The following is a 27,802-nucleotide window of genomic DNA, read 5'->3' as shown; positions in this document are numbered from 1 at the left end:
AATTTCTTTGTTTTCAGGTTTGTTTCATTCCATCACCTAGGCTGCACCCTTGCCTTCCTGCGAGGAGCTTTAAGCACTTGGACTTCTTGTTTGTTTCTTTAATTTGTTACCATTCATCTAAGAAAAAAAAAGAAAAAGGAAGCTTGGGTACCTTTTTATTTTTTCAACAATACAAGCTTCTATAAAGAATGTATCTAATAGTGACAATCCCCACTAGGATCCTTACACACATGAGAATATCCCCCAGAGAGAAATTTCATTGAGGGGCAATCAAAATCAGTCATGGTCCCACGAGAAAGAAGAATCTACTTCATTTGCTAACGTCAGTAATTACCTGACTGCTCCACTGGGTTTAATAAAATAGTGGTCGTCACTATATGCAGTATCAATATTGTACCTGAAATCATAACTTGTCATATTTAATTTAATCCAGTCATGTCCACTCTATTCAACTAAGCATCTTGACTTTAAGCAATGCAAACTTAATAATTGTATACAAAAAAAAAAAAAAAAAAAAAAATCAACTTAATAATTCCAATCTTGTGTTGAGCATTTACACAAGTCAAAATTTTCATGGATTAACAAATTATGGATGTGATAAGTTGTCAAGCAAATTCTTTACAAAAATGTTTTATTTCACTTCATCAAGACATCCCAAAACAAGAGACACATTTAGATAGATATAAAAATGTCAAAAACAGATTAGAAAGAGACTGTTGATTCACCAATCTAAACTGTAAACTTACCCTTTCAATAAAACTGAACACTCATTTTGGTGTGGATGATGCCCGATGTTCCAGAAATTTCCAAGGATTCTGGACAGTATTTGACAGAGGCTTTCTAAGTTCCAAGAAACCCCTAATCCATTTAACTCGGTTCACAAGTTCCTCCAGGTCCATAACTGCAGCTTCTATTGTATCAGAACACATGGAATTTAAAGAAATACTTCCATCAGCTTTCAGCTTCTTTGAAGACCCAGAGCTATCATTTTTTCCCTTTCCAGCCGTATTTCCCAATATATTAGCTGATGCATCTCTGACATGTGAGCTTGAAACACTATCTGAGCAACTGGCTTTTCCAGGGCCATTATCTCCCATATCTAATTCCAATTTTGATTCTGACGTCTGTATCTCCTTGGATGCCGTAATGATCAAAGGTAGCCTTGGCATTTGTTCTGATCCATCTGGTTGTTGTAATGAGCTTGTTGAAGTATGAGAGGAAAAAGATGCATTACGCTCAGATGCTGTATTGGCAGCCTGAACTCCATTTCTTCCTTCGCCCTCAGCATCAACCATCAAATTTGGAGGGCCCCCCCCAACTATCCCATGCCAATCAAATTCAAATGTGAAACCAAGCCGTTAAATAAATCAAAAAAGCATGGCAGGAGTGGATACAAGATCAAGTGGTAACATGATGAAAGTAACCAATCACATGAGTACAATATGAAGCTATACAAATCCAGTTCCAACCTACAGGCCAACTGTTATACTCCACCACAAAATAAGTTTTTGGGTTCCAAACAGCAAGATTGTTAATGAAATGCAGAAAGGCTTAGTAACCTTCCTAAAGCCTTCGCTTTGAATTAGAAGTCAGCACAGCTTTAAACAAGAATCTTGTTTACTTCATTAAGAAAAACGAGAATAGTCTAAGAAAATGACACACTGTTTCTACTTTTTGGAAAGCAAGAGCCGTCCAAAAAGAAATGGAAGACATTTATTTTGGAAGGAGAGTAATAAAGAGAACTCTCTAACCATAAGTGACATGAGCCTTGGGTTAAGTAAAGATTCAAATTACACGGTTGTATGATTTTTGATGATTAGATGTTATAAAAGAACTTAAATTTTCATTTGGCATCTTATAAAACCAAATTTGAGAACCAAAATATTCATTGAAACTATTTACAAATGAAAACCATTAAAGTTAGTATTTTAGTTTGAAATTTTTTAAGACACATAAGTTTTACTAATGGAGAGTTTTGGCTTCCTTACTTGAAGTTCCCTCCCCTTCAATGAACTATTCATGGAAAACTTCATACCAATTGAAGACACAGATCTTTGAAGAAAAGAAAACCGCAAACATTTAGGAAAAACAACTTTTTAGGACAAACAAAAATTCAACATGTGGCCATGGAATTAGGTTTGAAATGCAGGGCATTTTCTGTAATGATTTGTAGTGATTCATTTTGCTCAAGTAACCACAATGTAAGGGTAGTATAGCCTAGTATTAGCTGTTAGAAAGTATAAATAACAGATTACCAGCCTTTTGTAATAAGTTTTTGACAATTGTAATGACGGGTACACAAAGTGGCCTTGCCTTGGAGGGATTCCCGTCATCAAAAAAAATTCCAGATTAGTTATTCTTCTATAAACCCTAGATTTCTCTTTACTTCTTGAATTTGAAAGCTGGCAGCGTCAATTTAGTCTCAGAGAACCAGGCTTTGGTTTCCCTTTCTGGCATGTTGAGAAGCAATCTGCCCTCGGTTCTCTGTTTTCCCTTTCTTGAAACAAAGCATCACTTTCTAGAACAGATCTTTGATTTCTTGAAGTTTGCTGTTGTTATGGCCCAAAGACTAAGAGCTCAAGGGGGTAGAGGATGAGGCAATGCAGTGAATCTTGACAATGGAGCAGATTTGCCTCCACCTATGGATCGGAATGATGTTCAGAAACAAAATCAGCCTCAAATAAATGAGATGGATCAGTTAAGGAGACAAATAGCTGTCTTGACAGAGATGGTACAGCATCTACAACCCCCTAGTGAGAGGAGTGATGATTCCGATGATGCTCAACCCTGCTTTGAGAATCTTTTTGGAGTTCCTCAAAAAAGCAGACCTGTTCTTGAGGGGTATGAGCATAAAAGGAAGCATAATATCAAGGTTGAACTTCCGAAATTTCAAGTCTCAATCCCAATGAATTTGTTGATTGGTCAAAGACTATTGAGAGAGTATTTAACAACTATGAAGTTTCCAAGGAGAAGGTGAAATTGGTGTCTATTCGACTCAAAGGAAGAGGACCCCACATGGTAGGAACAATTGCAAACGAATAAACAAAGGAGTGGCAAAGGCAAGATTAAAAGATTGGCGCAAAATGAAGAAAAAGCTCAAGGAGCAGTTTCTTACTTTCAACTATATGCAAACTTTGTACAAGAATTTGCACAATCTTAAGCGATTTGGAAGTGTGGAGGACTACACCGAAGCATTCTATCAACTTGTAGCAAGGGTTGATTTGAATGAAAGTGAAGAACAATGGTAGCAAGGTACCTTAGTGGCTTAAAGCCCTCAATTCAAGATATCCTTGGGCCGCATTCATTGTAGACAGTTTCAGAGGCTTAAAATCAAGCTTTATTGGTGGAAAAAACAAAACAAAATCGAAGTGCCTCCAGGTCTGGACAGCAGTTTCAAGTTAACTCCAGGCTTGGACGGCAGTATCAAAGCTATTTTAAGATTGGCAACTCCTCAAATGTTGGGAAAGTTAGCAATGTTGGTGATCGACAGCAAGCAAGAACCCACAAGTTTCCTGTACCTTCTTCCAACCAGTCCAGTTCCAACCATGTGGGTGCTGGAAAACAATCCAAAGGAGGAGGTTTCAAGTGTTTTAAGTGTGGCAAACCTGGTCATCAATCTCCAGATTGTAGAATGACAATGGGAACCGCAATAAAGCACTCTTGTTGGAAAAATAGAGACAGCAGGATATTAAACTTCCCGTTTATGATCAGCCCCTAAATGAAGAACTTGGAGGAGATTTTAAAGATGAAGATGGTCTAGCACTTGTGTCAAAGCATGAAACTGAAGAAGATTAGTTGAGAATCAATATTTTCTATACAACTTGTAGTACTGGTGGAAGGGTGTGTAAGATGATTATAGATGGGGATAGTTGTGAAAATGTGGTATCTCAAGAGGTGGTAGATAAGTTGAACCTCAAAACTGAAGAACATACTCATCCTTATAGGCTTTCTTGATGTAAGATGGGCAATGACATCAAGGTTGCCAAGAGATGTTTGGTTTCATTTTCTATCCAGAAGAAGTATTTTGATGAGGTGTGATGTGATGTGGTGCCTATGGATGTTTGCCATATTCTCTTGGAAGACCTTTGCAATATGATCATCAAACCATTCATGATAAGAACACTTACACTCTTTGCTAGGGGAATCAACGATACACTTTGCTGCCCATGAAGAAGAAAACGAGTTCAAATCCTCAAACAAAATTTTCTGCTTACTGCAAAGAGTTTTATGAAGGAAATTCTTGAATGTGGCTGCATATTTGTTTTGATTGCACAAGAAATTGCTGATTCTGATGTTTCTAGAGCTGTGGAGGAGCTAATGTTTTCCCTCAAGAATTGCCTCCCAAGTTGCCTCCCATGCGTGATTTACAACACTATTGATCTAATACCCAGTTCAGCACTTCCTAATAAAGCAGCATAAATAATGACTCCTTAAGAGAAGGAAACGCTGCAAAGGCAGGTTGGAGAGCTTCTAGATAAATGCCGCATCCAGGTAAGTATTAGTCCTTGCGCCTTACCCGCTCTTTTAACTCCCAAGAAAGATGGTAGTTGGAGAAATTGTGTTGATAGTAGAGCAATCAACAAGATTACCATTCAGCATCGATTTCGAATTGCTAGATTGGATGATATGTTAGATTGCTTCACGGGGGCAAAAGTATTTTATAAGATTGATCTACGAAGCGGTTATCATCAAATTAGAATTTGTTTGGGAGAGGAATGGAAGACCGCTTTCAAAACTCACAATAAGATCTTCGAGTGACTAGTTATGCTATTTGGACTTACAAATGCACCTAGTACTTTCATGAGAGTTATGACCTAAATGTTGCGGCCTCTTTTAGGAGCGTGTGGTGGTCTATTTTAATGATATTTTGGTGTACAGTTGCTGTTTGGAGGAACACTTGATTCACATTCAATAGGTGTTTGATATCTTGAGAAGAGAGAAGTTTTATGGAAACTTGACGAAATGTAGCTTTGCTATGAATAAAGTAGTTTTCTTGGGGTATGCAGTGTCTTCAAATGGACTGCTAATGGATGAAAACAAAGTAAATCTAGTATCCAGGTAAGGAGTTTCCAAGGCCTTGCTACTTTCTATAGACAGTTTATTAGGCATTTCAACACTATTGCAGGACCTCTCACTGATTGATTTTTGATATTATAATATCATAGTCTATTTATTTGCAATTATAATTGACTATTAACATCACCATCAGGCCTCGACCGACCCCTTGTCAGTCAGACTTCTAAACTCTCAACCTATCACATTTTTTTACTCTCTCAACAGTCCAGTTTTGAGCAAGGACTATAACAATAGTGATAGAGGTATCGCCCATGTCTGACATTGTCCAGCTCATAGGATCCCCCCTCAGCAAGATGATAGACCTATCTAAAATGGAATAACAAGAGTTCAGAGAGAAATTAATCCAAAAAAAAAAAATGTGATGCCACTAAAGGCCTACAAGCTGGATTTTGGAGGCTAGAACTCGAACATTAATTATGAAATGTGGAGTTCCCATAATTCAACTAAAAAATTAAGAAAAAATCTGTACTTAGGCAACAATTTAATTCAGTTAGTTCTCAAACTGCAAACTTCTTACCTTCATTAAATGGCTTAATAAGCCGCGCACAAGGACGGCCATTTCCATTTTCCTGCAACCACCAGGCACAGCAAATGTAAATAATACAAGAAAAAACATAAGTATCTATCCTACAGGCACCATATTCATCTACAAATAACACCGTATCAGAACCTACAGAACAATTGAAGATAAAATTCCATGGATGACACAATTATTTTAATTAAGTCAAGGACCATCGGACTGGAATATATCGTGAGTCTGGATTCAAAAATGTCAAGATAGCTAATACACAGCATAAAAAATAATAGATTTACAGGATGTGTAGTCATAAATGCATATGCTGTAATTAAAATTCATTACAGTAAAATGCATATGATTCCATCGTAAATGCATATGATGACTCCAAGAAGTATCATTGGGAGGTAGAGTTGGTCACTTCGTTTTTTAATACTCTCAAGTTGAGACGAGGTGGCGAGGATAAAATTTGTTGGATTCTTTTCAAAGGAGGGTGTTTGAGGTTAAATCTTTCTATCATGCGCTTTTCCCCCTGCTATTTCTTCATTTCCTTGAAAGAGAATATGGAGAACTAAGGCACCTTCGAGAGTGACATTCTTTGTGTACGGCGATGCTAGGGAAAAATTTAACTATGGACAACCAAAGAAAGAGGCACATTATAATGATGGATTAGTACTGCATGTTTAAGAGGAGTGGGGGGAGACCATAGATCATCTTCTACTCCACTGCAAAGTGGCTAGAGAGTTATGGGTACCAGTTTTCTGTCTTTTTCGGTTAGAGTGGGTCGTGCCCCAAAAGGTGGTGAAGTTGTGGGCTAGTTGGAAAGGTCAGATTTAGGGGTGGGTATCGGTCAAAATGGTGACAGTAGGGGGTATTTTGGCTACTGTCCCACCAAAGTCAGTGAAGTCAATTATTTCACTGACTTCATACTAACAGGACTAATTTCCAACAATTACTGTTACCGACCAGTCGGTTACGGTACAGTTAGTTAATTGTGGGCTTTTTTGTCCACGTCCATTGAAGAGTGGAAAGTGGTTGCGCCCACCGGGGGGAGAGAGAGAGAGAGAAATGCTCAAAGTGGTCACTGAATCACTGGTCCGAGTGGAGAGGTGGCGGTGGAGCGCTGAGTTTCCATATTTTAGGCTATGGTGGTGGAGCGTTGACTCACTGGTGGAGCCCTGCTTCGTGGGGCAGTGAGGTTGTGGCTGTGGTGGTGGTGATAGCGATGGGCTGGCTGAAACTCAAAGAGACGGAGAAAGAGAGTTAAGTGCAAAAAAGGAATAGAAAAGAAGAAGAGTTGGCTTCTTTGAGGGAGCCTCCTCCAAACACAAATCACTTGGCAAATATCTCATAACCTTTTCATTAATGCAGTAGAGTTAAATACAATCTAAATAATCCAACGGTTACAAAAGCCCACTAACATCTAATAATAACACACTATAAAAGGCTGAAAGCAAACTACTCAATTAGTCAATGTACTCATCTGACACATAGTGACATAAAGACACGTTGATAGTAAGTTAGAGGACTCCACTAACAGCTGGCAAACCTCATAAGCCAAGACAATTTCCTAATGCGTAACATGGTGCATTCGGAGAGAGCCTAATGCTCATAACTTTAAAGATTGTGAGAGACCGGTGCTAGAGCTAAAAACTATTATGTTAAAATCTCCTCAGAGCATCTCCAACGGATTAGCTAAATCCTCCATAATAGCTATTTTAGCTAAAATCAGCCAATTTCCTTCTCCAACAGATTGGCTTCCAAGTAGCAATAATGCAGTTTTTGCTACAGTGAATAGCAACATTTTGCTATTACTGTAGCACAATCTTCAAGTTTTTTTATTATTTCTCTCTTCATTTTCTCTCTCCCTCCTCCTCAACGGTTCCTTTTCTCTCTCCCTCTCCTTCAGAAATGCTCCCTTCTCTCTCACTCTTGTCGCCCAGTTGGGCATGGAGCCCGGCGATCTAGCCGGAAATGGAGGGGAAAAATTGCTGGTGGGAGTGGAGGGCAAACAGAGGAGTTGATCGGTATTTTCTCTTACTAGTTGACGGTTTTCTTCCTAGATCTCTTTCTCTCTTGCTGTTTCGCCTTGGTACTGTTTCTGGTTTTTTTCTGGCTCAGTTTGGTTCAATAAATGCTCGAGTTTGAAGCTGAACAAGTGTGCTTTTTTTTTTTGCCAGGTTACTGGGCGAGTGGAATAAAGGTCCTCACCATGGGGATTTGGGTGTGGTTACTGGTTATGGTAGTGTGTAGGGAAGAGAGAAGGGAAGGAAGATATAGTTGTGGGCATGGGTTTGGGTTTTGGATCAGAGTGGGAGAGAGTGAAAAGTGAAAAAGAAAATAGAATAATAATATTTATAGAAAGTAGAGAATGAAATAGAAAATCTGTTGGAGTTTGTATTAAAAATTGAGTAGTTAAAATAAAGAATTGTACTTTTTGATTAGGTATTTTACCTAACATTACTGGAGATGCTCTTATGTTTGGACGGCGGTTTACAATAGTTCTCGTTTATCTAATCTTCTAGAATTTCTGGATTTGTTCTCTTATACTTCTACCTAATCGGGGGTCTCTCTTGTATGCTTCTTGTTTACTTTGGTTGCACCCTTTGTGCTTTTTAATAAGATTGATTTACTTATCAAAAATAAAGTCCATGCTACTTATCAAAAAAAATAAAGTCCATGCTAGAATATCAAATTTCCAGAACAAGATAATAAATCAAAGGAGTCATACCTCAAGTACAAAATTAAAATGATAGTCACAAGTTCTACAACAATAAAATACGATATAAGATGTCTTTCAGAATGCTTCGTTTAAAATCTTGTTGAGGCGCCTGTTCCAGTACTTGGAAAGTTTAAAGAGTCCTTCTTAGAGCTTCCAAAGGAGCTTTTAATTATGGTAAGATGTTAAAAGTTTGCAGAGTTACTGTGAAGGAATTTGAAGTATTTGTGCAAACATTTGTGGACGATCAAGCAAGGTTGTGGATAGTATTTGTGCTACAGTAGACGACAAAAGAAAAAAGCTCTCTTCTCTCTCTTCTTTTCCTTACCGGAGAAGGTGTTGAGGAGGGGTTTTCTAGTCTAAGGTGGGCGGTCAGTGGTGGCTAGATGGGGTTATCTAGGAGATGGTCTATAGAATCTAAGGATTTTGAAATGCTGGTGAAGGATGGGGAAGCTGGTTTAGTGATTCAGGAGAAAAACAGGAGGTTTTTGAGGTCAGTGAAATTGAGTAGCAATGAAGCAGTTTGGCTTCTTCACATCTTCGAGGAGCTGATGGCAGTAAAGGACTCAAGGGTTTTTCATGATCAATCTAAACCGGGCTATCCCAGAATATTAGCTCAAAAGTGCTCTAATAGATTTGGAAGCTTTTTGGTGATCGAAGAATGCGATGGGAGGGAGAGGCGCAAGTCAGTGATGGTGCCAGAAGGGAAGAACCAGAAGGGTTGGAACAAACTCGAGTCCGAAATTCAGATTGCTGTTAGATATTTCCAACCATTCTTGGTGGTTCCAGATAAGGATGAGGGGAAGAAAAGGAGGAGTTTTTCGGAGGTGTTACAGGCTACGGTACGTCCCTCAGAAGACCTGTTCTTGACGTCGTCTGAACCCATCGCAAGGGTCCCGAAGTGGTTGTTGGGGGTGAATGCAAATCACGGAGAGCCACAAGCGATGAAGAACAAGAAAGGTCCAGTCAACTGCGCAGGTCCGACGGCCATACTCAAGCGCCCAGCTGGGTTACCTCCGGCGAAGGATAAGGGGAAAAAGCCGATAGAGGGGGGCTGCTCGGAAGAATCAGAGAGACAGTGTTACATCAGAAACTTTCCGGCCATTTCGTTGCCGGTGCTGTCTGTGCCTCCGGCGAATTTTCCTCCGGCAAATTCTGGTTTGTTGGGTAGTGGCCCTTTGTCTCATGCAAGGGTGGCTGCGCAAGGACGTGAGGTACCTGATGGGAGGAATATTTCTGACATTGGACACGTGGATTTTGGAGGATTCGAATGCGTTAAACTTCGAAATTCTTTGGAAAAGCTCCAAACGGAAATCAGCGTGTGCTTGGAACGGTTGGCGATGGGAAAATGTGGACATTGCGCTGGTGGGCTTTTGGGCTTTGGGCCTAAGCCAGCTCCTAACATCGAGAGGGAGGAAGTTCAGCCCATGGGTTCGTTGGGCAAAATCCAATCAGTGGGAAAAGGAAAGAAGTCGAGACTTAAAAAGAAAAAGAAGAAGAGGCCGGTGAGGGTGAAAAGAGTTCAGGTGGGCTGGACGACAAGTAAGGTGGGAGATCTTGGAGCTTCGTTGTCAATCGCTAGGCTTCAAGCCACGATGGGTCAGTCGCCGGCAGGTCTGCCGGCGAGGTCTGAGCAGGGATTAATGGGAAAAGTTTCCTCTAAAGTTGGTTTGGGGCTGTCCGGCATGGTGGATGGCGTGCTGCACCTGGAACCGCGACAGACAGCGACGATAAGGAAGGAAACAACGTCGGAAGGGGAGATAGGCGGCGGCAGAGGCTGCGATTCTCCAAGGGGACCGATCCCAGTAGATCCGGCAGGCCAGGATCCTCGAGCATTGAAGGCGGGGGCTGGGTCTGGGCTTCCGGCAGTCCAGGATGGTTGGGCTTTGGTGGTGACAGCGGGTTCCAAGCTTCCGGCAGTATCTGATTCCCGGGACTCGTTGCCTCGACTTGAAGCACGGTGTAATCATAAGGCTCTGGAAGTCTGCGAGAGAGAAACAGGAAAAGGGGAGGTAGTTTCTGTAGAGGCGGGGCTGGAGGTTGGTCTGATAGGGGGAATGGAAGTTATGGAGGGGGACGGTTTGGAAGCTCAACTAGAATCCCGGGATGATGTGGACAAGGGTCATATTTCAACTAAAGTGGAGATTTTTAATTCTCCACAGTCTGTGGAGAAATCAGCTCCACTCAAGCAGAGCTCGATGGCAGGATTGGAGTTGGCAATTTTTGAAGGGGAGGATCTCAGTCCGCTTTTAAGCTGTCCAACATTGGGACTTAAAGGAAAAAAGGGGAATCAACCCACTGACAAGGTCTTGAAAATGGTGGAGGAATTTAGTCATGTTGTGGGTATCTCGTGCGATGGGTTTGAAGGGAAGCTTTTGGAGTTGTTTGCGACTATTATTGCAGAAAATGAAGGGAAAGGAGCAGGAATGGTCTCAAATGGGGGAAAAAAAGGTTCAAGGGAACTTAATAATTTGGTAAGTTCTATAAATTATGATGGTAATAGTTGCAGGGCTAGGGTGAAGGGAAGGGCACAAAGAGATTTTCCATGAAGCCTAGGATAATCTCTTGGAATGTGAGGGGGCTTAATGAGGGCAATAAGTGTTTGAGGGTGAAAAACATGCTCAGACAATGGAAGGCAGACATTGTGTGCCTTCAGGAGACGAAAATGGAGTATATTTCCAGGAGTTTTGTGAGAAATTTGTGGGGATGTGCGTATGCAGACTGGTGCTTTGTGGCAGCTAGAGGAGCTTCGGGTGGTATCTTATTGATGTGGGATAGAAGGGTGGTCACGAAGCTTGAGGTTTGTGTGGGAGAATTTGTTGCAGCCTGCTCGTTCAAGAATGTGGAGGATGATTTTGTTTGGGCCTTCGCGGGGGTTTACGGCCCGAATTTCGATTCCATCAGACATCGTTTATGGGAAGAGTTAGCTGGTCTCATTAGTTGGTGGGAGGTGCCGTGGTGTATTGGTGGTGATTTCAACGTCACTCACTTTCCTAGTGAAAGGGCGGGGGGAGCACGTCTCACACGAGCAATGTCGGATTTTTCGGATTTCATTTCTGAGCAGGGGCTCATGGATCTTCCCTTGGCTGGAGGTACATTCACTTGGTCTAATTCTTACTCACGGTCTAGGATTGATCGTTTCCTAGTCTCTCCAGAATGGGAAATCAAATATCCTGGTGTGTTACAGAAGAGGTTGCTTAGACTATGTTCGGATCATTTCCCCATTTTGCTTGATTGTGACGCCATGATTAGGGGTAAGAGGCCTTTTAAATTCGAAAACATGTGGCTGAAAAATGTTGGTTTTGTGGATAGGGTGCGGGTTTGGTGGTCGTCTTATAGTTTTTTTGGCTCTCCAAGTTTTATATTGGCCAAAAAGCTTAAGGCGTTAAAGGAGGACATTAAAAGATGGAATGAAATGGAATTTGGTAATGTAAGTGCAAGATGCTTAGAGAAAGCGGAAGAATTGAAGAACATGGACAGATTGGAGGAGGAGAGGGAATTAGATGAAGAAGAGAAGGAAAGAAAAAGGGTGGTTATTAGGGAATTGGAGATCTCTCTTTTACAAGAAGAAATTAGTTGGAGACAAAAATCCAGGATTCGGTGGCTCAAAGAAGGGGGCAAGTGCACTAAGTTCTTTCATCGGATCGCCAATTCTAATCGTAGATGCAACTCCATTGATTCCATAGCCATTAACGGAGCTCTTTCCTCTAACCAAGACCTCATCAAGGATCAGGCGGTGCAATTTTACGAGTCATTATTTTCGGAACGTTGTGATTGGAGGCCTAGGGTGGACAATCTTGCTTTTGATATGTTGGATGCGGATGAGGCCAACCAGCTAGAAGTTCCTTTTGATGAAAGGGAGGTTTTGGAGGTGGTTAAAGGCATGGACAGAGATAAGGCACCAGGTCCGGATGGTTTCTCTATGGCTTTCTTTCAAGATTGCTGGGAGGTAATTAAGGAAGACATTATGGCGGTATTTTCAGACTTTCATACTCGTGGTAAGTTTGAAAAAAGTCTTAATGCTACTTTCATTTCTCTCATTCCAAAGGTGCCCGGGGCTTCCGAGTTTAAGGAGTTCCGTCCTATAAGTCTCATAAGCGGGACTTACAAGATTATTGCTAAAGTTCTCGCTAATAGGATGAGGAGGGTTGTGGATAGGGTGATTTCAAAGCCTCAAAATGCTTTTGTGAAGGGCAAGCAAATTACGGATTCGGTCCTTATTGCAAGTGAATGTTTGGATAGCCGAATCAATTCAGGGGAATCAGGGCTGCTTTGTAAATTGGATATGGAGAAGGCTTATGATCATATAAATTGGAAGTTTCTATTGTATCTTCTCAGGCGATGTGGTTTCGGGGAGAAATGGTGTTTATGGATTGAACGATGTATTTCGAATGCACGCTTTTCTGTATTGATCAATGGTACTCCCTCAGGGTTCTTCAGAAGTTCTCGAGGGGTAAGGCAGGGGGATCCATTGTCTCCCTTCTTGTTTGTCATTATTATGGAGGTGTTTAGCAGGATGATTGCTGCCGCCATTGATAATGGCCGTATCTCGGGCTTTTCTGTGGGAGCCAATTTGTCTGAGAGGGTCACCATCTCTCATCTTTTATTTGCAGATGACACGTTGGTCTTTTGTGGGGCGAATAGGGACCAAATTCGCTCTATTAAAGCGCTTCTCATTTGTTTTGAAGCTGTTTCAGGTATGAAGGTGAATATGGCTAAATCAGCCTTGGTCCCGGTAGGTGAGGTGGCTATTATGGAAGAATTGGCGGGGGTATTGGGCTGTGGTATAGCGTCCCTGCCTTTGAAATATCTAGGGCTTCCTTTGGGCGCCCGGTTTAAGGCTAAAAACAATTGGGATGATACATTGGAAAAGGTTGAGCGTAAGTTGGCTAGTTGGAAAAGGTTATACCTTTCTAAGGGAGGAAGGGTCACTTTAATCAAGAGCACACTCTCTAACCTTCCTACTTATTTATTATCTCTCTTTCCTATACCTGCTTCAGTGGCCAAGCGAATTGAGAAGCTTCAACGTGACTTTCTTTGGGGTGGTCTCAACGAAGAGTTCAAGTACCATTTGGTCAAGTGGGACAAGGTATGCTCTCCTATCTCTAAAGGTGGTTTAGGGATCAGGAAATTGAGAGTCTTTAATCAAGCTCTATTAGGGAAATGGCTATGGCGTTATGTGCATGAGAGAGAGGCTTGGTGGAGAATTGTAGTGGATGCAAAGTTTGGGTCTGAGTGGGGTGGATGGCATTCTGTCGACACTCCCGGCCCGCATGGGGTGGGTCTTTGGAGGCACATTAGGAGGGGGTGGCGTCTGTTCTCTAAACATATCAAATTTGATCCAGGAGATGGGTCTCATATAAGATTTTGGGATGATGTTTGGTGTGGAGATATGACGCTGAAGGAATATTTCCCAGGCCTTCACAATATAGCTAATGCTAAAGATGCGTCCATTGCCGACAATTTGGAGCTTATGGGTGGAACCCGCCAATGGAATGTTAGTTTCTTTCGGTCGGTTCACGATTGGGAATTGGAAGTATTAGCCTCGTTCTATACTCGGTTATACTCCCAAAGAATGAGAAGGGGAGGGGAGGACAGAATTTGGTGGATCCCGTCTAGAAAAGGGAAGTTTGATGTTAGATCTTTTTATGATGTCTTGGTAAGTAAAGAGGCTGATCCTTTTCCTTGGAAGAGTATTTGGGGTACCAAGGCACCTTCGAGAGTGGCTTTCCTTACTTGGACGGCGGTGCTAGGGAAGATTCTTACTCTTGATAATCTCAGAAAAAGGAATTTTATCGTAATCAATAGATGTTATTTATGCAAAAATGATGGGGAGTCTATTGATCATTTGTTCCTTCACTGTGAGATCGCTCGATCCTTATGGTATGCTATCTTCAGTCGTTTCGGATTGTCTTGGGTCATGCCTAAGAAGGTGGAGGGATTATTTGCGTGTTGGTGGTCAGGAGGTCGCTCCAAGAGTGGCGTTGTTTGGAAAATGGTTCCTCAATGCATTGTGTGGTGCCTATGGTCAGAAAGGAATGAGAGATGCTTTCAGGATTCTGAGCGATCCTTGGAGGATCTCACGGCCTTCTTTTTCCATATCCTCTACTCATGGACAGCGGCTTGGCTCGCTCCTTTAGTTATTAGCTTTCTTGATTTTCTTGTTCTTTTCTCTTTTTCTAGTTAGTCGTTTCCCTTGTATACTTCCTGTGTACTAGGGTTGCGCCCCTCTGCGCTTTTGATATAAAATATTACTTATCAAAAAAAAAAGATGTCTTTCATGAATCACAATTAAACGATGGAAAGTTGGATAGAAGAGCAGTTAACAAAATAGCTTTTTTGTGGTGGGCAAAAGAGCATGGAAGACAGCGACCCTAATTGATCCCTTTACTTCATGAATTTTACTTTTATGGTTGGGGAGAGATGGAGATGGAAGCCGTGGAAGTCCCCCCGACTTCCACCAACTCTTCAAAAATATTTAGATTAAACAATACAATTAAACCTCTAAAAAAGCTGCAATTAAAGAATCCATATTAGCATTTATTGACTTCTACAAAGAACAAATTAATCATAGCAACAGGTGTGAAATGTTGATATTTCCAATTATTGCCATGGTACAATGGACCTAAATTGACAATGTTACAGGCAAACATTCTTGCTTAGATTGTCCAGCCAATGATGATATGTTGGGTGATCGAAACACTCAACATGCAAATAAGCCAGCCTACATGTTTGTTTCATCAAAGGTAACCATCTCCTCGGTTTGGTGGAGAAGTCAACCCTTTTGTCATTTACTATATAACTTTTATAACAAAAAATCTTATAACAATCGGTAAAGATTCTAGAACTTAGGAAAGACTTGAAAGACATATCAAACAGTAATATAGAGCAAGCTTTCTTGGTAAATACAAGTGAAAACACAGGAGTTCAAGAAAGCTACCACAGGAATAGGCACTGCCCAGCCATATTCTGGAGTCCAATCTAATGATGGGCGTAGGTCCTTGCAGGGGACTTCATATGATAATCCTTCACCCGTAGGAGGAGGAAACAACTCGATCTAGAAAAGCAACAAAATACAATATAAGAACAGAAAAATAAATATAATGCTTCTGCCGTAGCAAAGTACTCAGTGTTCAGCTTATCTAGAAAATTCATATGAACAGAGGAGAGAAGATAGCATTCCCTTGAAAAATTAGATTTATTAAAGATGATTTTCTTTATCTTATCTCTTTTTTTTTCTTTGGCTAACAACTACTTATCATTAAAATGTAGTTTGCAAACTTAATTTCTTGATAGTGGGGACCCACTTTTCAAATTTGTCAATTAAGGACCTCCATTATGGCCTCTGCTGAAATTGGTCCTTCTGTCCAACTTTTTTTTTATAAGCAATTTTGTATCCCAATGTATTATGTTTTTTCCACATTATACCAATAGCATGAGAGCACGTGTAATGAGTAACATATTACATTTAAAACGCTTTGAAAAAAAAGAACATGTTTTAAAAATAATATCATTGTATACAAAAAAAAAAAATGCACCGAAGAGGGGGAAGGGTGAAGATTCATCCTGCCCCCCACCCAAAATGGGGGTCTTAGATCCACCCCTGCTTCAGCGAAGGTGGATCTCCACCCCACCCATCCCTTTCATTGATTTTCTTTTTTGGTCTTTTTATCTCTTTTGGGTCTTTTAAAAGGACTTTTTCTTTTAAATAAGTAATAAAAGTTTAATTAAAAAGCGTAAGGCGCCCCTACGTGCATAAGAAGTATACACAAGAATCACCTACCAAAAACCCAAAGAAAAAAAAGAAAAAACCCATAAAGCCTGACAAGCACACCAAACCGAAGCCCACAAAAACCAAAAGACCCCAAACCTGACACCCATGCGAAGCACTCAAACGCTGCAGCACATGAGGCTTGTCTTTCCCTCGTTGAGAGGACGCGCATGCCTTACCATAGTTAATGAAACTTTCTAAATTCAACAGCTCCCTACTGCCTCTATTCTTAGGACACGCAAGAAAGTCCTCTTCACTGACATCCAGGAGCGCCAAGGATGGATCCTCATCCTTATCACAATCCCACACCCAATCCAAGGGCATGGCAGGAGGAAAAACGCCCAAGGGATAAGGGGAGTCTCCATCCTCCCCATCCCAAACTTCATCTCCCTAATCCCACACAACAATCTCCCCAGACAGACCAAAACCTACCGGCCACTTCTGAGATTGGATTAAGCCAGTCAACCTGAAATCTTCGCCCTTATCATCGACGAAGTGCCTAAGGAGCAGCCACTCAATTCTTCATTCACTCCATCTTCCTTAACAACCGGAGACAATGAAGTCACAACCAACACCTTAGGCGAGGGAAGAGAAGAAACCTGCACTATGGGGACTCGGACCAAGAAACCCCCGCCGAAGAAAGCCCTTTGCCGGAGGAGATCTCCAAACACTAGCCTTCATGGTAGCTTCCTCTTCGAGAAGTTTGAAATTCTCTTCTGAGGATGACACATTCGAGGAGATGAGAGAAATCTCGTGCTCGGATGGCATTGAAATCTCTCCCAACGAGCAACCCAAGGAGGAGACCAGACCTACCGCGCTGGAGAAGGACCATCGGCCAACCCCTCAAACGGAGAAAAGCCATCCATGGCCGCCGAAGACGTCACACCCGCACCCTGACCCAAGACCCATCAGCGAGAACCCCAAGCCCGAGTCCACAGAATCGTACCCGCCTTTTAAAAGGACTCAATCCAAGGGCACAAAGAAATGAAGGGAAAGCCTACGGTTTTTCTGAGGCTGGGTTTGGACATAAATGATATTATGTCTAAAATTTGTTTTTAAATCTAACATGTAACTCATTACACATGTGGCCTCACGCTATTGGTCTGATGTGGAAAAATGACACATGACAGAAGTCCCGTTAAAAATTGAGCCAAAAGTTGGACGAAATGACAAATTTGGCAGGAGACCATAAAGAAGGTCCTTAATTGGCGAGATCGAAAATGTAAGTCATGATTTGGCAAAAGTTCCTAAATTCAAGGACTTTTTTGGTGTATTTCCCTATTAAAAAAAACATAATATGGACTTCCTGAAACATTAATCGGATGTCACAGTAAGGTCACACACAGAAAATTGACAAGGATAACACAAAACCGGACCAAAATACCTCAGGAAGGTCACCACCGGTTTGTTTCTGTTAGCAAGAAATCATTTTTAGTCATCAGAGTCCAAAGCAAATAGTGCAAAACTAGGTCTAAAGAAAAAAATATATATAAATGCTTTGAAACCAATCCATTTTCAGAGAAAAACAAACCCTTTTTCAAAACTGATGTCTGAGAATGGAACCAAACAGACTCCTGATTATTAAAACCAAATTTCAATGAACTTGATGAGAAGTTGATGCTTGGTTTTGAAGATATCACTTGATTAGTTGTTGCATTAAACACATAATAGACTTGAGCAAATTATTAACATCAAGGAAGCTAAATCAATCAAGTGATTAGACTACATGGTAAGGACTGTCCATATGATACATGTTTCAGCAAACAAAATAAGAAAGCAACTGGTTATACATAAAAAGGGGAGTATGATTAACAGGATAGACTAAAAACACATATGCAGAAACCACCTCACAATGAAAAAAAATGATAACAAGCAAACAAAATTCAGCATTCAATACCAAATAGAGGATATAAATGGATAGGCACATAAATATTACCTTTACCTTCTCATCCCCCAACAATTCAGTTACTCTTCCAGACCAATAACAACTATCCATCAACCAATCTACCAAATCCCCCACTTTCCAAACATTGTCAACAATGACTACCACTTCTAAGATGCTATTGACGTCAGGCATTTGACTTTCACGAAAGATAGGAGGAAATTGAGGGCGAACCATCAATTGCCTTTTTACCTCCTTCCAGTTTCTACGCTTTTGATATAACTGTGTCCATTTTGTTTCTGTAAATAAAGTACAATAGAAGAATGATGCTATTTCAAAAACACAAGTATAACATCAGACCAAGTGAATGTATTTTTAGGTTTTCAATTCTAGAAACAAACTAAATTTGTAGATTTTCCATCTATTTGTTTATAAATATAAAAAAACTCACACCTACAAATGCTCTAGTAGTTGTCTATCAAAAAAGCTAACAAGGATTCCATTGATTTGTTTGACTTTCATATCTATCACTTGTTTATATATATAATATTAGGATAAGAAAAGTCAATAAGTGGTGGAGGCCTTGGTCTTGAGGTATCATCCCCTTCAAGGTCCAAGGTTCAAAACCTCATGAGTGCAGACAATCCTTTTAGGCCACACCCCCTAGTGAAAAGCCAGCGATTTAACCAATTCCGTGTAGGGAAACTTCCGAGGGTGCGGTGCACGGAACCGGGATTTACTCTGCAGGGGTGGGTCCGAAAGGCCATGCCTTGGAGAAGTTCCCCGACATAGAAAAAAAAATATATATATATATATATATATTTGTTTATGACTACCACTATTACTTAATTCCAGAACATATGAAGCGTTTGTTTCCACTGTTTGGACTCCCAAATGTGCCTTCAAGCTCGGGCCAAACAACCTAAGTAGCAAGTGAGCATTTGGTAATATATCCCAGAAAGTGAATTTTGGACCCATTCATTTGACAAAAAAAAACACATTTCATAAAGGTGCCAATTTGACCCTTCTAAATCGCTTTTTGAAACCTAAAATCACTTTCTGTAAGTAAAACAGACAGGCCCTAAGAAGAAGAAGAAAAAACAAAACAAAACAAAAAATCATTTCGTGAGGATTAATTTTTAATTTGCATAACCTTGAGATGATAAATTATAATAGCCAATGGTAGACTGAATGACATGAACTGCAATAGTATACTTACTTTCATCTGGAAAGTCAACAAATTCTAAGGCATGCCCCATCAGACCTTTTCTCGAGCCAATCTCCTTTATCTAATGGAAAGTACAGGAAAATTAAATGGCATGAAGTATTTGTCTAATAAAAAGGAATAACTTGAGCAAAGAGACAAGCTTCAATGTAAATTTTAAAATAGGACTATATCATTAAACATAATGCATAGGCAGAGTAGTAGACACTATGTGCCTAGTAGGTGGTAAACGAAGTTTTCCTCTAGGTCTCAAGTAGTCTGTTCATCAATGTCTCTTATAATATAAGAAGATCAATCAAGGCATTAAATAACCAAAGTAATTGAAAATTATTAAGTGCGAAAGGGCGCAACCCAAATACATTAAGTATGAAAAAGAATCACCTAACCCAAAACAAAACAAAAACTCAAGACAATTAGAAAAATTAGAAATATGAAAACAATCATAGGCAATTCTTCTTCCATATAATATTTCATCTCCATCCATTTCATCCATTAATATGGATGAAATATCTTGTGGAAGAACATATATAGAAAAACAAACTTCATATGGGAATATTTTGAAAACGCATGCTCAATTTGTCCAAACATGAACAATAATAGGTGGAGATTGCGCTTCTTACTAACAAAAAAAAAAAAAAGTGGAGAGGCCACCCCTTCACCTGCCCACGTTCAGTGTCCACCCCTACCCCATGGAGTTTCACCCCCACTGAACTCTGCAATGTGGGTGGAACTCCGCGCCCTCACCACCCTCTGTAATGGGGGTGAAACTCTCCACCCCTCTTGTGCAAGTGGACACTGCAATAAGGATGGAGACCAACACCATTTGCGCATCTCGCGCGGGCGGCGACCCACCCCTCAGGCCTCCACAAGAGGCATCCACCCCCATAACCCCCCCCCCCTTTTGCAAGGTGGAATCACCATGCCTGCAGGGGCGGGGAGAGCCACCTCCCTCCTTTAGTGAGGGGTGGTGGTCGCTACCTGTGGAGGCAAGCCTTCATAAGGTAATATTTTTTTCTTTTTTTATGCTTTTTTTGTTCCATTTCTTTTATGTTTTATTTTATTTTTTATTTTTTGCACTTATCAAAAAAATATATATTTTGAAAATTTATTTCAAAATTAAATCAAAACACTTTTAAGCTTTTTTCTTTTCAAACGAATTTTCAGATATGGTCCCCACAAACACCACCTTTTTTTTGATAAATAATAATACTTTATTAAAAAGCATAAGGTCCCCCTAAGTACACAGGTAATATACACAAGAGGATCCAAACAATCAGAAAACCCAATCCCTCAAACCCGACAAACCCTCATGCCCAAAACCACAAAACCACAAAGCCCAAAAACACCTCGACACTCAATGCTAGAAGACATGAGACTTGCCTTTCTCCCGCTTATAGAGTGCACCCTTAGCATCATAATTAATGGAGCATTCTAAATTTAGAAGCCCCCTTCTACCCTTAACCTTTTGGGGGAGGTAGCCTCTAAGGTGGCATCAATCCCCTCACACGGCTCCTCCAACAAATCCCAATCCAAACAGGAGGCAGGACGAAACCACCTTCTTCCCCATCCCCATCCCAGCATTCTTCTTCTTCCATACCCTAAAAATTTCTGTCCTCCTCTTCACTATCCACCAGCTCCAAAGAAGGACCAACCAAATCTGTCACCGCACCACAAACAACACTTTTTAATTTTCTCCTTCATATTTTTCGAAAAAACAAAACCAAAAACACTTTTTGATAACTTTACAAAACAAGCACAAAAATGCAGTGTTTGTCCCTTCTCTCTTTGACACACCAATAATAAAGATATCAACTTTCAACGATGAGATTACCCAGGCTCTTCATGAGATAGAAAAAATGAACCCGCAATGGATAAAAGCTTTGTACCTGATTCCAATCTATATTTCTTTTGTTAGTAGAGATGTGTGAAGGACCTCGTATACTCTTAATGTGAAATGAGAAATTGGTGAGTGGTCTGAGGTTGTCAACCACAAAAAGACTAGTTAAAGAAAGCAACTTTTGACTCCAAACATTGGCTATAAGACTCTTCATTTTGACAGTTTGGGGAGGATATTAATGAAAGCTATGCATGCTGGTCCACAAATTGTTCTTTGATCAAACCTTTAAAATTGAGAAAGTGTCTATTGAGAATGCAGGTACACATATACTTTTCTAGTTGCAGATATGTAAAAACTTGGCTAAACTACAAATTGGTCCATCTAAGTCTGGGTTTCTTGCCATTTTGGTCAAGTTCCAATTTCATCAACCCCTCATACTTTCAAATTTCGTCTAAGTTTGGGTTTCTTGTCATTTTGGTCAAGTTCCAATTTGATCACTCCCTCATACTTTCAAATTTCACTCAACATGGTTCATCCACATCCATTAACTAAACTTTTGTTCAAGTATCACGTCAAACTTCAAGATCTAACATGATATCATATTAACTTATACTTTGAACTTCTAAATTTTCTAGTAGAAAAAGAAACAGTAAAAGGCACGTATTTATCTGAAAAGCTCCATCTGTCCACATCTGCCAGTCAAATCCAATCTCTGCAACCACCTTGCTCCATCCACTCTCAAACCTCCTCTTCCTTCACAACCTTTGCATCCCTCTAAATCAGAACACATCTTCATCATCAACGCCGATCGCACCAAGGTCTTCACCCCACTCCAAGATCTTTGCAACAAATAGGAACTTGCTGGCATTGATGTCATCTATGAAAAACTCCAAACTATCACAAATGGTGCCCTCTCCCCATCGTCAACGCCCCTCCCCCCCCAAAAAAAAAAGAAGAAAATAACCCAAAAACAAGGAAAATTACAAAATCAGTCCCTGTAGTTTACTTGACTTACAATTATCTCCCTATAGTGTCAAAATGAACTCAGAGACCTTGAAGTATACCAAAAAAACAATTTACTGCTTACACTACTGACTTAACAGATTTTGTTAGTGTGACACTAACTTAAATAAGACACGTGAGCTCATTTTGATATCACAATGAGCTAATTGCAAATCAAATAAACCATAGGGACTGATTTTTCATTTATTTCCCAAAAACAAATCAAACCTATCACATTATTTTTTTTTCATTCCCGTTGAAAAGTGGGCAGAGTCATAAACAACAAATCATGGATGTAGAAATGAAAAGATAGGACTTAAATTAAATAGAATGAACTAATATTAATTATCAATGAATGGTCCTGCAGTGTCGAAAATAATCAATAGAAGAAAACTGATCAGGGTGCATAAAACCGATAGACACCTTGCATCGAAACCATGCGCCACGAAAACCTTGGAGAAATGATCTTGACTCTGCCATTTGGCCAACTTTAAAAGGTAGATCAACATATTCTTCATGGTCCATCATACAATGTAGCTGCAACATAAACACTTCCAGCTTATAAGCAGCTTCTAGGAAAGATATATAAATATAATGATCCAAGATCCAAGCCATAAAACATTTCATAATTACATCAAGTCCTTGCTAAATTTCCTCAACTTGTGTTTTTACTACAGCTTATAGATAGAGGATGAATTTTACCACTAAAAAGAGAGAGGATGCAGGCATGCCACCACAAAAACCAACACCTTGTTTGGTTGGCTGCTTAAACAGCATTTTCAGTGTTTAAACACAAAAAATACTTTTCAAGATTGGAAAACATAGAAAACTCTCGATACAAATTTTATTGCATCTTCCAAACTCCTATTGTGTGACGGCTATAGTTAATTATTATAGAAAAACCTGTAAAACCTTAAAAAAAAAAAAATACATAATATAATAATACCCTTGTGCTACGACACAAAACCCTCGAGAAAAACAAGCAAAATCATAACTAAACGAGTAAAAAATAACCCTCGCTGTGTAGTGCCGTGTGACCTGGAAGATTGCGGTGCCGTGTGTGGTTCTGATTGTGCGGCAGTGGGCTGTTGCTCAACCGTTACCTGTAGTACTGCGTGTGGCGGTTGGGTGGCTTTGAGCCTGTGTGGGTCGCCGTCGACGTGGGCGGTAGACGATCGGCGCTGCTCCGGGGGTTCTGGTGAAGACCCGAGCGACGTACGGTGTGCTCCGGTGGTGCGGTGGCTGTTGGTTTCTACAGTGTCCGACTGACGTGGAGGTGATCGGCTGTAGGAGTTGCAAAATTTTCTGAAACTTTTTGCCTGTGCCGTTGTGCTTAAGGTGGGGAAGACACTGCCGCTTGGTTGCAGCACTTGGTGGAAATACCTATTCCAGCGCACGGATAGGCTTATTCCAGTGTAAGCATTTTCTTATTCTGTTTTTTGTGTTGGAACTTTGGCAGTTTGGTAACAGGATTAAGTTAGCACTTATTCCAGCCTACTGTAATGTGACTATACCCTATTCAGACTAAGGGCAAAAAAAGAAAGAATTGTATGCCTTACGGACACATGACACAGCCAAAAGCGAGTGCTAGGAATTTCTGATTTAACAGGTTACTCAATGGCATCCGGTAGCACTCCGCCCCATAATGAGGAGATTTCATTGGAGACTGTTTGACTTGGGGTTTATGAAGCAATCGAATGAGCTTATTTGCAAGTTATACCAACCATGCCCACGATTGGTTTGAGAGACAACTGATCAGTACCTTTTGTGGACGATAATAAGTCCTCCAAAGAGACCCGGAAAAGGGAATATGAGGAAAATGGTGAAGAAACTGAAAAAAAAAAAAAACAAGAACAAGAACAAAAACACTACCTAAAACATACCCTACAAAAAAAACAAAGAGAAAAGTGGAAACTGAAATGGGCTGTGGTCTCAGGAACACAAAAAAAACTGACACACTAACAAAAGAATTAGGATTATTTGGGGTAGATAAATGGATACAGAATCAGGATCATCGAGATAAATCCGAACTTTTACCTTTCCTCAGTAACAGCAACTGATATGAGCCTACCCTTGAATCACAAATATAATTTCCCAACTTCTCCATCAAATTAGACCATAATAGAGTGATAAAAAACAATTAGTTCGTTTTAAGTTTCCTAGTTAGTGTTTGAAATGATGATACAATAGATCATAATAGGTTATATTAGACCTTAATAATATAATAGATTCTTTTTATCAATAAATCTATCCGATATTAGTTTTATATTCGTTAGAAAGGTGAATTGGTAATGTTTATATCTACTTATTATTTTCTCTCCATGTTAAGAATCTTATAATTTAGTACAAATTCCACTTTGCTTTTAGGGCATGTTTGTGATTGCATTTGAGAGACCTAAAAGTGCGTTTAACACCTAAAAAGTCCATTTGAAAAAAAAAAAAAAAAACTCGTTTGATAAAAAAATTAAAAGCGATTTTAAGGGTCCAAAAAATCTAAAAATGACCAAAATGCACTTTTGGTAAAAGCTTAAAAATGAAACTTTTACCAAAAAACGTTTTTTGATTTAAAAGTTCTATTTTTCAAATAGGCTCTTTTTTTTTTTTTCTTTTTTTTTTTAAATCTCAAACAAGCTCTTAATCATATATGGTCCAACATGAACGTTTCTAGTAATTTCATACAACCACTTTGCAAGATGCAATGTCAAGGGAAGAGAGGACGGAATTCGTATCTCTTGTGAGAAAAAAATATCTAGTGTTTTTTTTTTTTTTTCAATTTTATACCATCTTTTTTTGTGGCTAAATTGGCTTCAACAATATCCTTGAGATATAGGGAACAATTGCATATATATACCTCATATTAGATTTGTAAGCCATATATGCCCATAACAATATTCTCCAATATTTAGATAATGCATTGCCAATACTATAGATGTCCCCAAGGGGTAGCTGAATCGGCTGTGGATCACGCCTAATAAAGCGATGGTCACTAGTTCGAATCCCCCCTCCCCCTTCCCTTATGTGGACATGTCAAAAAAAAAAAAAAATACTACGTATATTTTTTAACTTGTTGAGACCCATATACAACTTCGGTATTAGTAAGCTCATTCACATGATTCATTGTTGGGTTCGTGCCACATCTACCACTAAGTACTAACAAACTTCAAACTTTCTAATCTTAGTATTGCACTATAATGTATCTTATAGGACAATTAATTGTCGTCGGACAATGGCAGTGGAAGCTCCGATCAAGCCTTAAGCTCCCACCAACCCATAAGCCCACTCGAAGGAATGGTATGTTTATGTAATTTCACCTCTAATAATGTAATGCATATATATCCTTTTACATATAATGTAGTTTCTATAATCAATAATTATTATACTTTTATAAGGCATCGGCTTGACAAAGGAACACGACGTCAATGCCGTAGAAGCTATGACATTCTCATGGGGGTTGAATTTAGCAAATGATTAGTGTGGGTGCAACAGAGTTTTAATGGGAGAAACCAACTCCTTAGATGTCATTGATAGAATTGAAGGGAAATTTTGGGACATCCAAGAGGAGTTCGCCAAAACAATAACGCAGCGGGAAGATGCTCACACTTTGTCCAACAAGCTCTTAGCCCTACAGGCGGCCCAGACTTTAATTAGGGGGGGCGATAACAAAGGCCATGTCTTTATCAAAAGTTACATACCCCAAGCGTAAAACAACGTGGCAAATTACCTAGCTGAGACTAGCCGATGGTGTAGACCAATTGAGCTTAGAATCAGTGAGTACAACTACAATCTAACCATTTGGACATGGACAGCCAAAAAATTTTAAGATTTGGAAGGAAGCGGTACCCAAAGGCGTCATGCATCAACTCCTTGGGCAAATGGCTACAACCAGTGGCGGAGCGAGCCAATTAATGTTACAGGTGCTGCAAAATAGACTAATTTTTTAATTTTTTAATTAGAGATTCAAAATGATATTCTTCATTTTCAACCCTTGGAGATTTAAGATGACGCTCATTAGGATTTGAAGTTTCGGCATTAAAATCTAATGGTATATTACTTTCCGAAATGTCGACTTTTTTTCATTTTGAAGAATGAATCAATAGTTTTAAACTTTGACATGATTCATGAACCTAAAATTTTCAAGTTAAATCATGACCTTATAAGAGACAATTAAAGTTTATAAAATAGATGATCGAATTAACAATATACGTTACAGAACAAATTCAACTATTTATAATGGGTATCACTAACATGCATGTATTGTTCTCTTAATTTGATCAAAGCCTAAAGAGGCTAAACAATATCATAACACAACAACAATATAACACTTCCGGAATACTTCCATATCCTTTGTACCCTCCTTCTTCCCTTTTTTCTCTATTTTATTTTTACTATGTTCAGTACCCCAAAACTATATTTCTTTCGTGCACGACGCTTCCACGTGGGTTTAGATTTGCTCAAAGCTTGTGCAGACTTCACTGCCCCTTCCACCCTATCTTCACTCCCCCATTTCAAATCATTTCTATTTCCTCTATTTAGTGCATTTTGAAGGGTAGTGTTGTCCAAAAATTTTAATGATGGTAGTACATTAAATGCACTAAATTTATAAAAAAAAAATTAGGGGATTTGAAATGGAGAGATCCTCTTACGTCATTTCTAGCCTCAATCTCATGCAACACTTCATACTTGTTTTCCTCCCCCAACTTAACTCCATGTCCCTTAGAAGAATCACACACATTGTCTTGTTTATTACAAACCACGTGTGAGCTCTGTAGGGATACATTAGAAACACCAAAAAATGACTCTGTACACGTGTGCGATTGATGTCCCCCCTATTTTCTCCTTAAATCTCTCCTTCTATTATCTTCTTTCCCTTCCTAACCTCCAAACTCTCTTCCTCCAAAACTATCCATACACATAGTTGTAGGAATAGGAACTGACGTGAGAGGTGGGATAATATTTTCCCCATGATTCCCGTGATGTGGAATCAAAAAATTTAGAAATGTTTTTAGCCACTTATCCCGAATTTCCCGTAACTTCCCTACCTCATGACCAAGAGAAATGTTTTTCATTTTCCCGTTCTGGCCTTTCATCCACCGTCCTCCTACCTGTAGTGCCACTAGAGACAACGACCGCACCATCAGCAGCTCTTTCTCTACTCCTCCACGTTCCGCTTCCCCTGCTTTCACTATTGGTCTGATTTCTCCACCCATCAATAGTTTTATTTTGGGGGTGCCGTGGGTTACGGTGGGTAGAAAAAAAGAATTTTTTTTTTTTTTTTTTTTTAATCTTTGACATGGCTCCGCCACTGGCTACAACCTTCCTAATCCCAGAAGCCCAAGGGCCAAAAGAACGTTTGTATATCCGAATGGCGACGATGAACTTCAATCACATAAAGCAACTCACCTTCAAACAAATGGAGGTCAACAACAAGATCAATTCATGCGTTGCATGTACGTACTTAATCAATTAGCTTATTCTATACAAATATACAATTACATTCTTATTTTAACAATTGACAAAGATTTCCTCAAAACTGTGTTGGAGGTGTTCTTCCAACTTAGTCTATATAAATCTCATGTGTCCCTTTCGTATGTGAGAAGGACATGACTTTTTTTTTTTTTTGAATAAATTACTAGATCGCATTCATTAATACATCGAAAATTCACATGTGTAACCCCACAAAACCCGAAAGACCTCACACCCGACAAACACTCAAGCCCAAAAACCACAAACACCAAAAGCCCTTAAACCCAAAACCCCCATTGACCAGAAAATTACA

The 27,802-nt window shown here is 39.7% G+C and overlaps 1 protein-coding gene across 1 annotated transcript; it reads right to left on the bottom strand.

Annotated features, from left to right (window-relative positions):
* Positions 1-130: 130 nt before the first annotated feature.
* On the bottom strand, positions 131-27,233 carry LOC132178269 (uncharacterized). The gene is made up of 12 exons (XM_059590715.1): positions 27,066-27,233; positions 24,064-24,098; positions 23,789-23,857; positions 23,130-23,409; positions 22,450-22,563; positions 19,182-19,251; positions 18,023-18,261; positions 17,465-17,491; positions 15,250-15,366; positions 5,594-5,645; positions 747-1,318; positions 131-397 (listed from the first exon to the last, which is right to left on the bottom strand). Exons 1-11 carry the CDS (start codon positions 27,231-27,233, stop codon positions 768-770), a joined length of 1,722 nt encoding a protein of 573 aa, XP_059446698.1. The 3' UTR covers positions 131-397; positions 747-767.
* Between the last annotated feature and the right edge of the window lie 569 nt (positions 27,234-27,802).

Source organism: Corylus avellana, chromosome ca4 (assembly GCF_901000735.1).
Source record: "Corylus avellana chromosome ca4, CavTom2PMs-1.0".
NCBI classification, from domain to species: domain Eukaryota; kingdom Viridiplantae; phylum Streptophyta; class Magnoliopsida; order Fagales; family Betulaceae; genus Corylus; species Corylus avellana.
Note: the sequence above shows the minus strand (reverse complement) of the source record. Positions and strands in the feature narration are given on the sequence as shown.

Excerpts from the sequence above, each read along its gene's own strand:
- LOC132178269 (XM_059590715.1), bottom strand. The coding sequence starts at position 27,233 with ATGGGTGGAGAAATCAGACCAATAGTGAAAGCAGGGGAAGCGGAACGT. Across the intron at positions 15,367-17,464 it reads CCGGTGGTGACCTTCCTGAG|ATCGAGTTGTTTCCTCCTCC; the intron begins GTATTTTGGTCC and ends TTGCTTTTCTAG. Across the intron at positions 1,319-5,593 it reads TATTAAGCCATTTAATGAAG|TTGGGGGGGGCCCTCCAAAT; the intron begins GTAAGAAGTTTG and ends GGCATGGGATAG.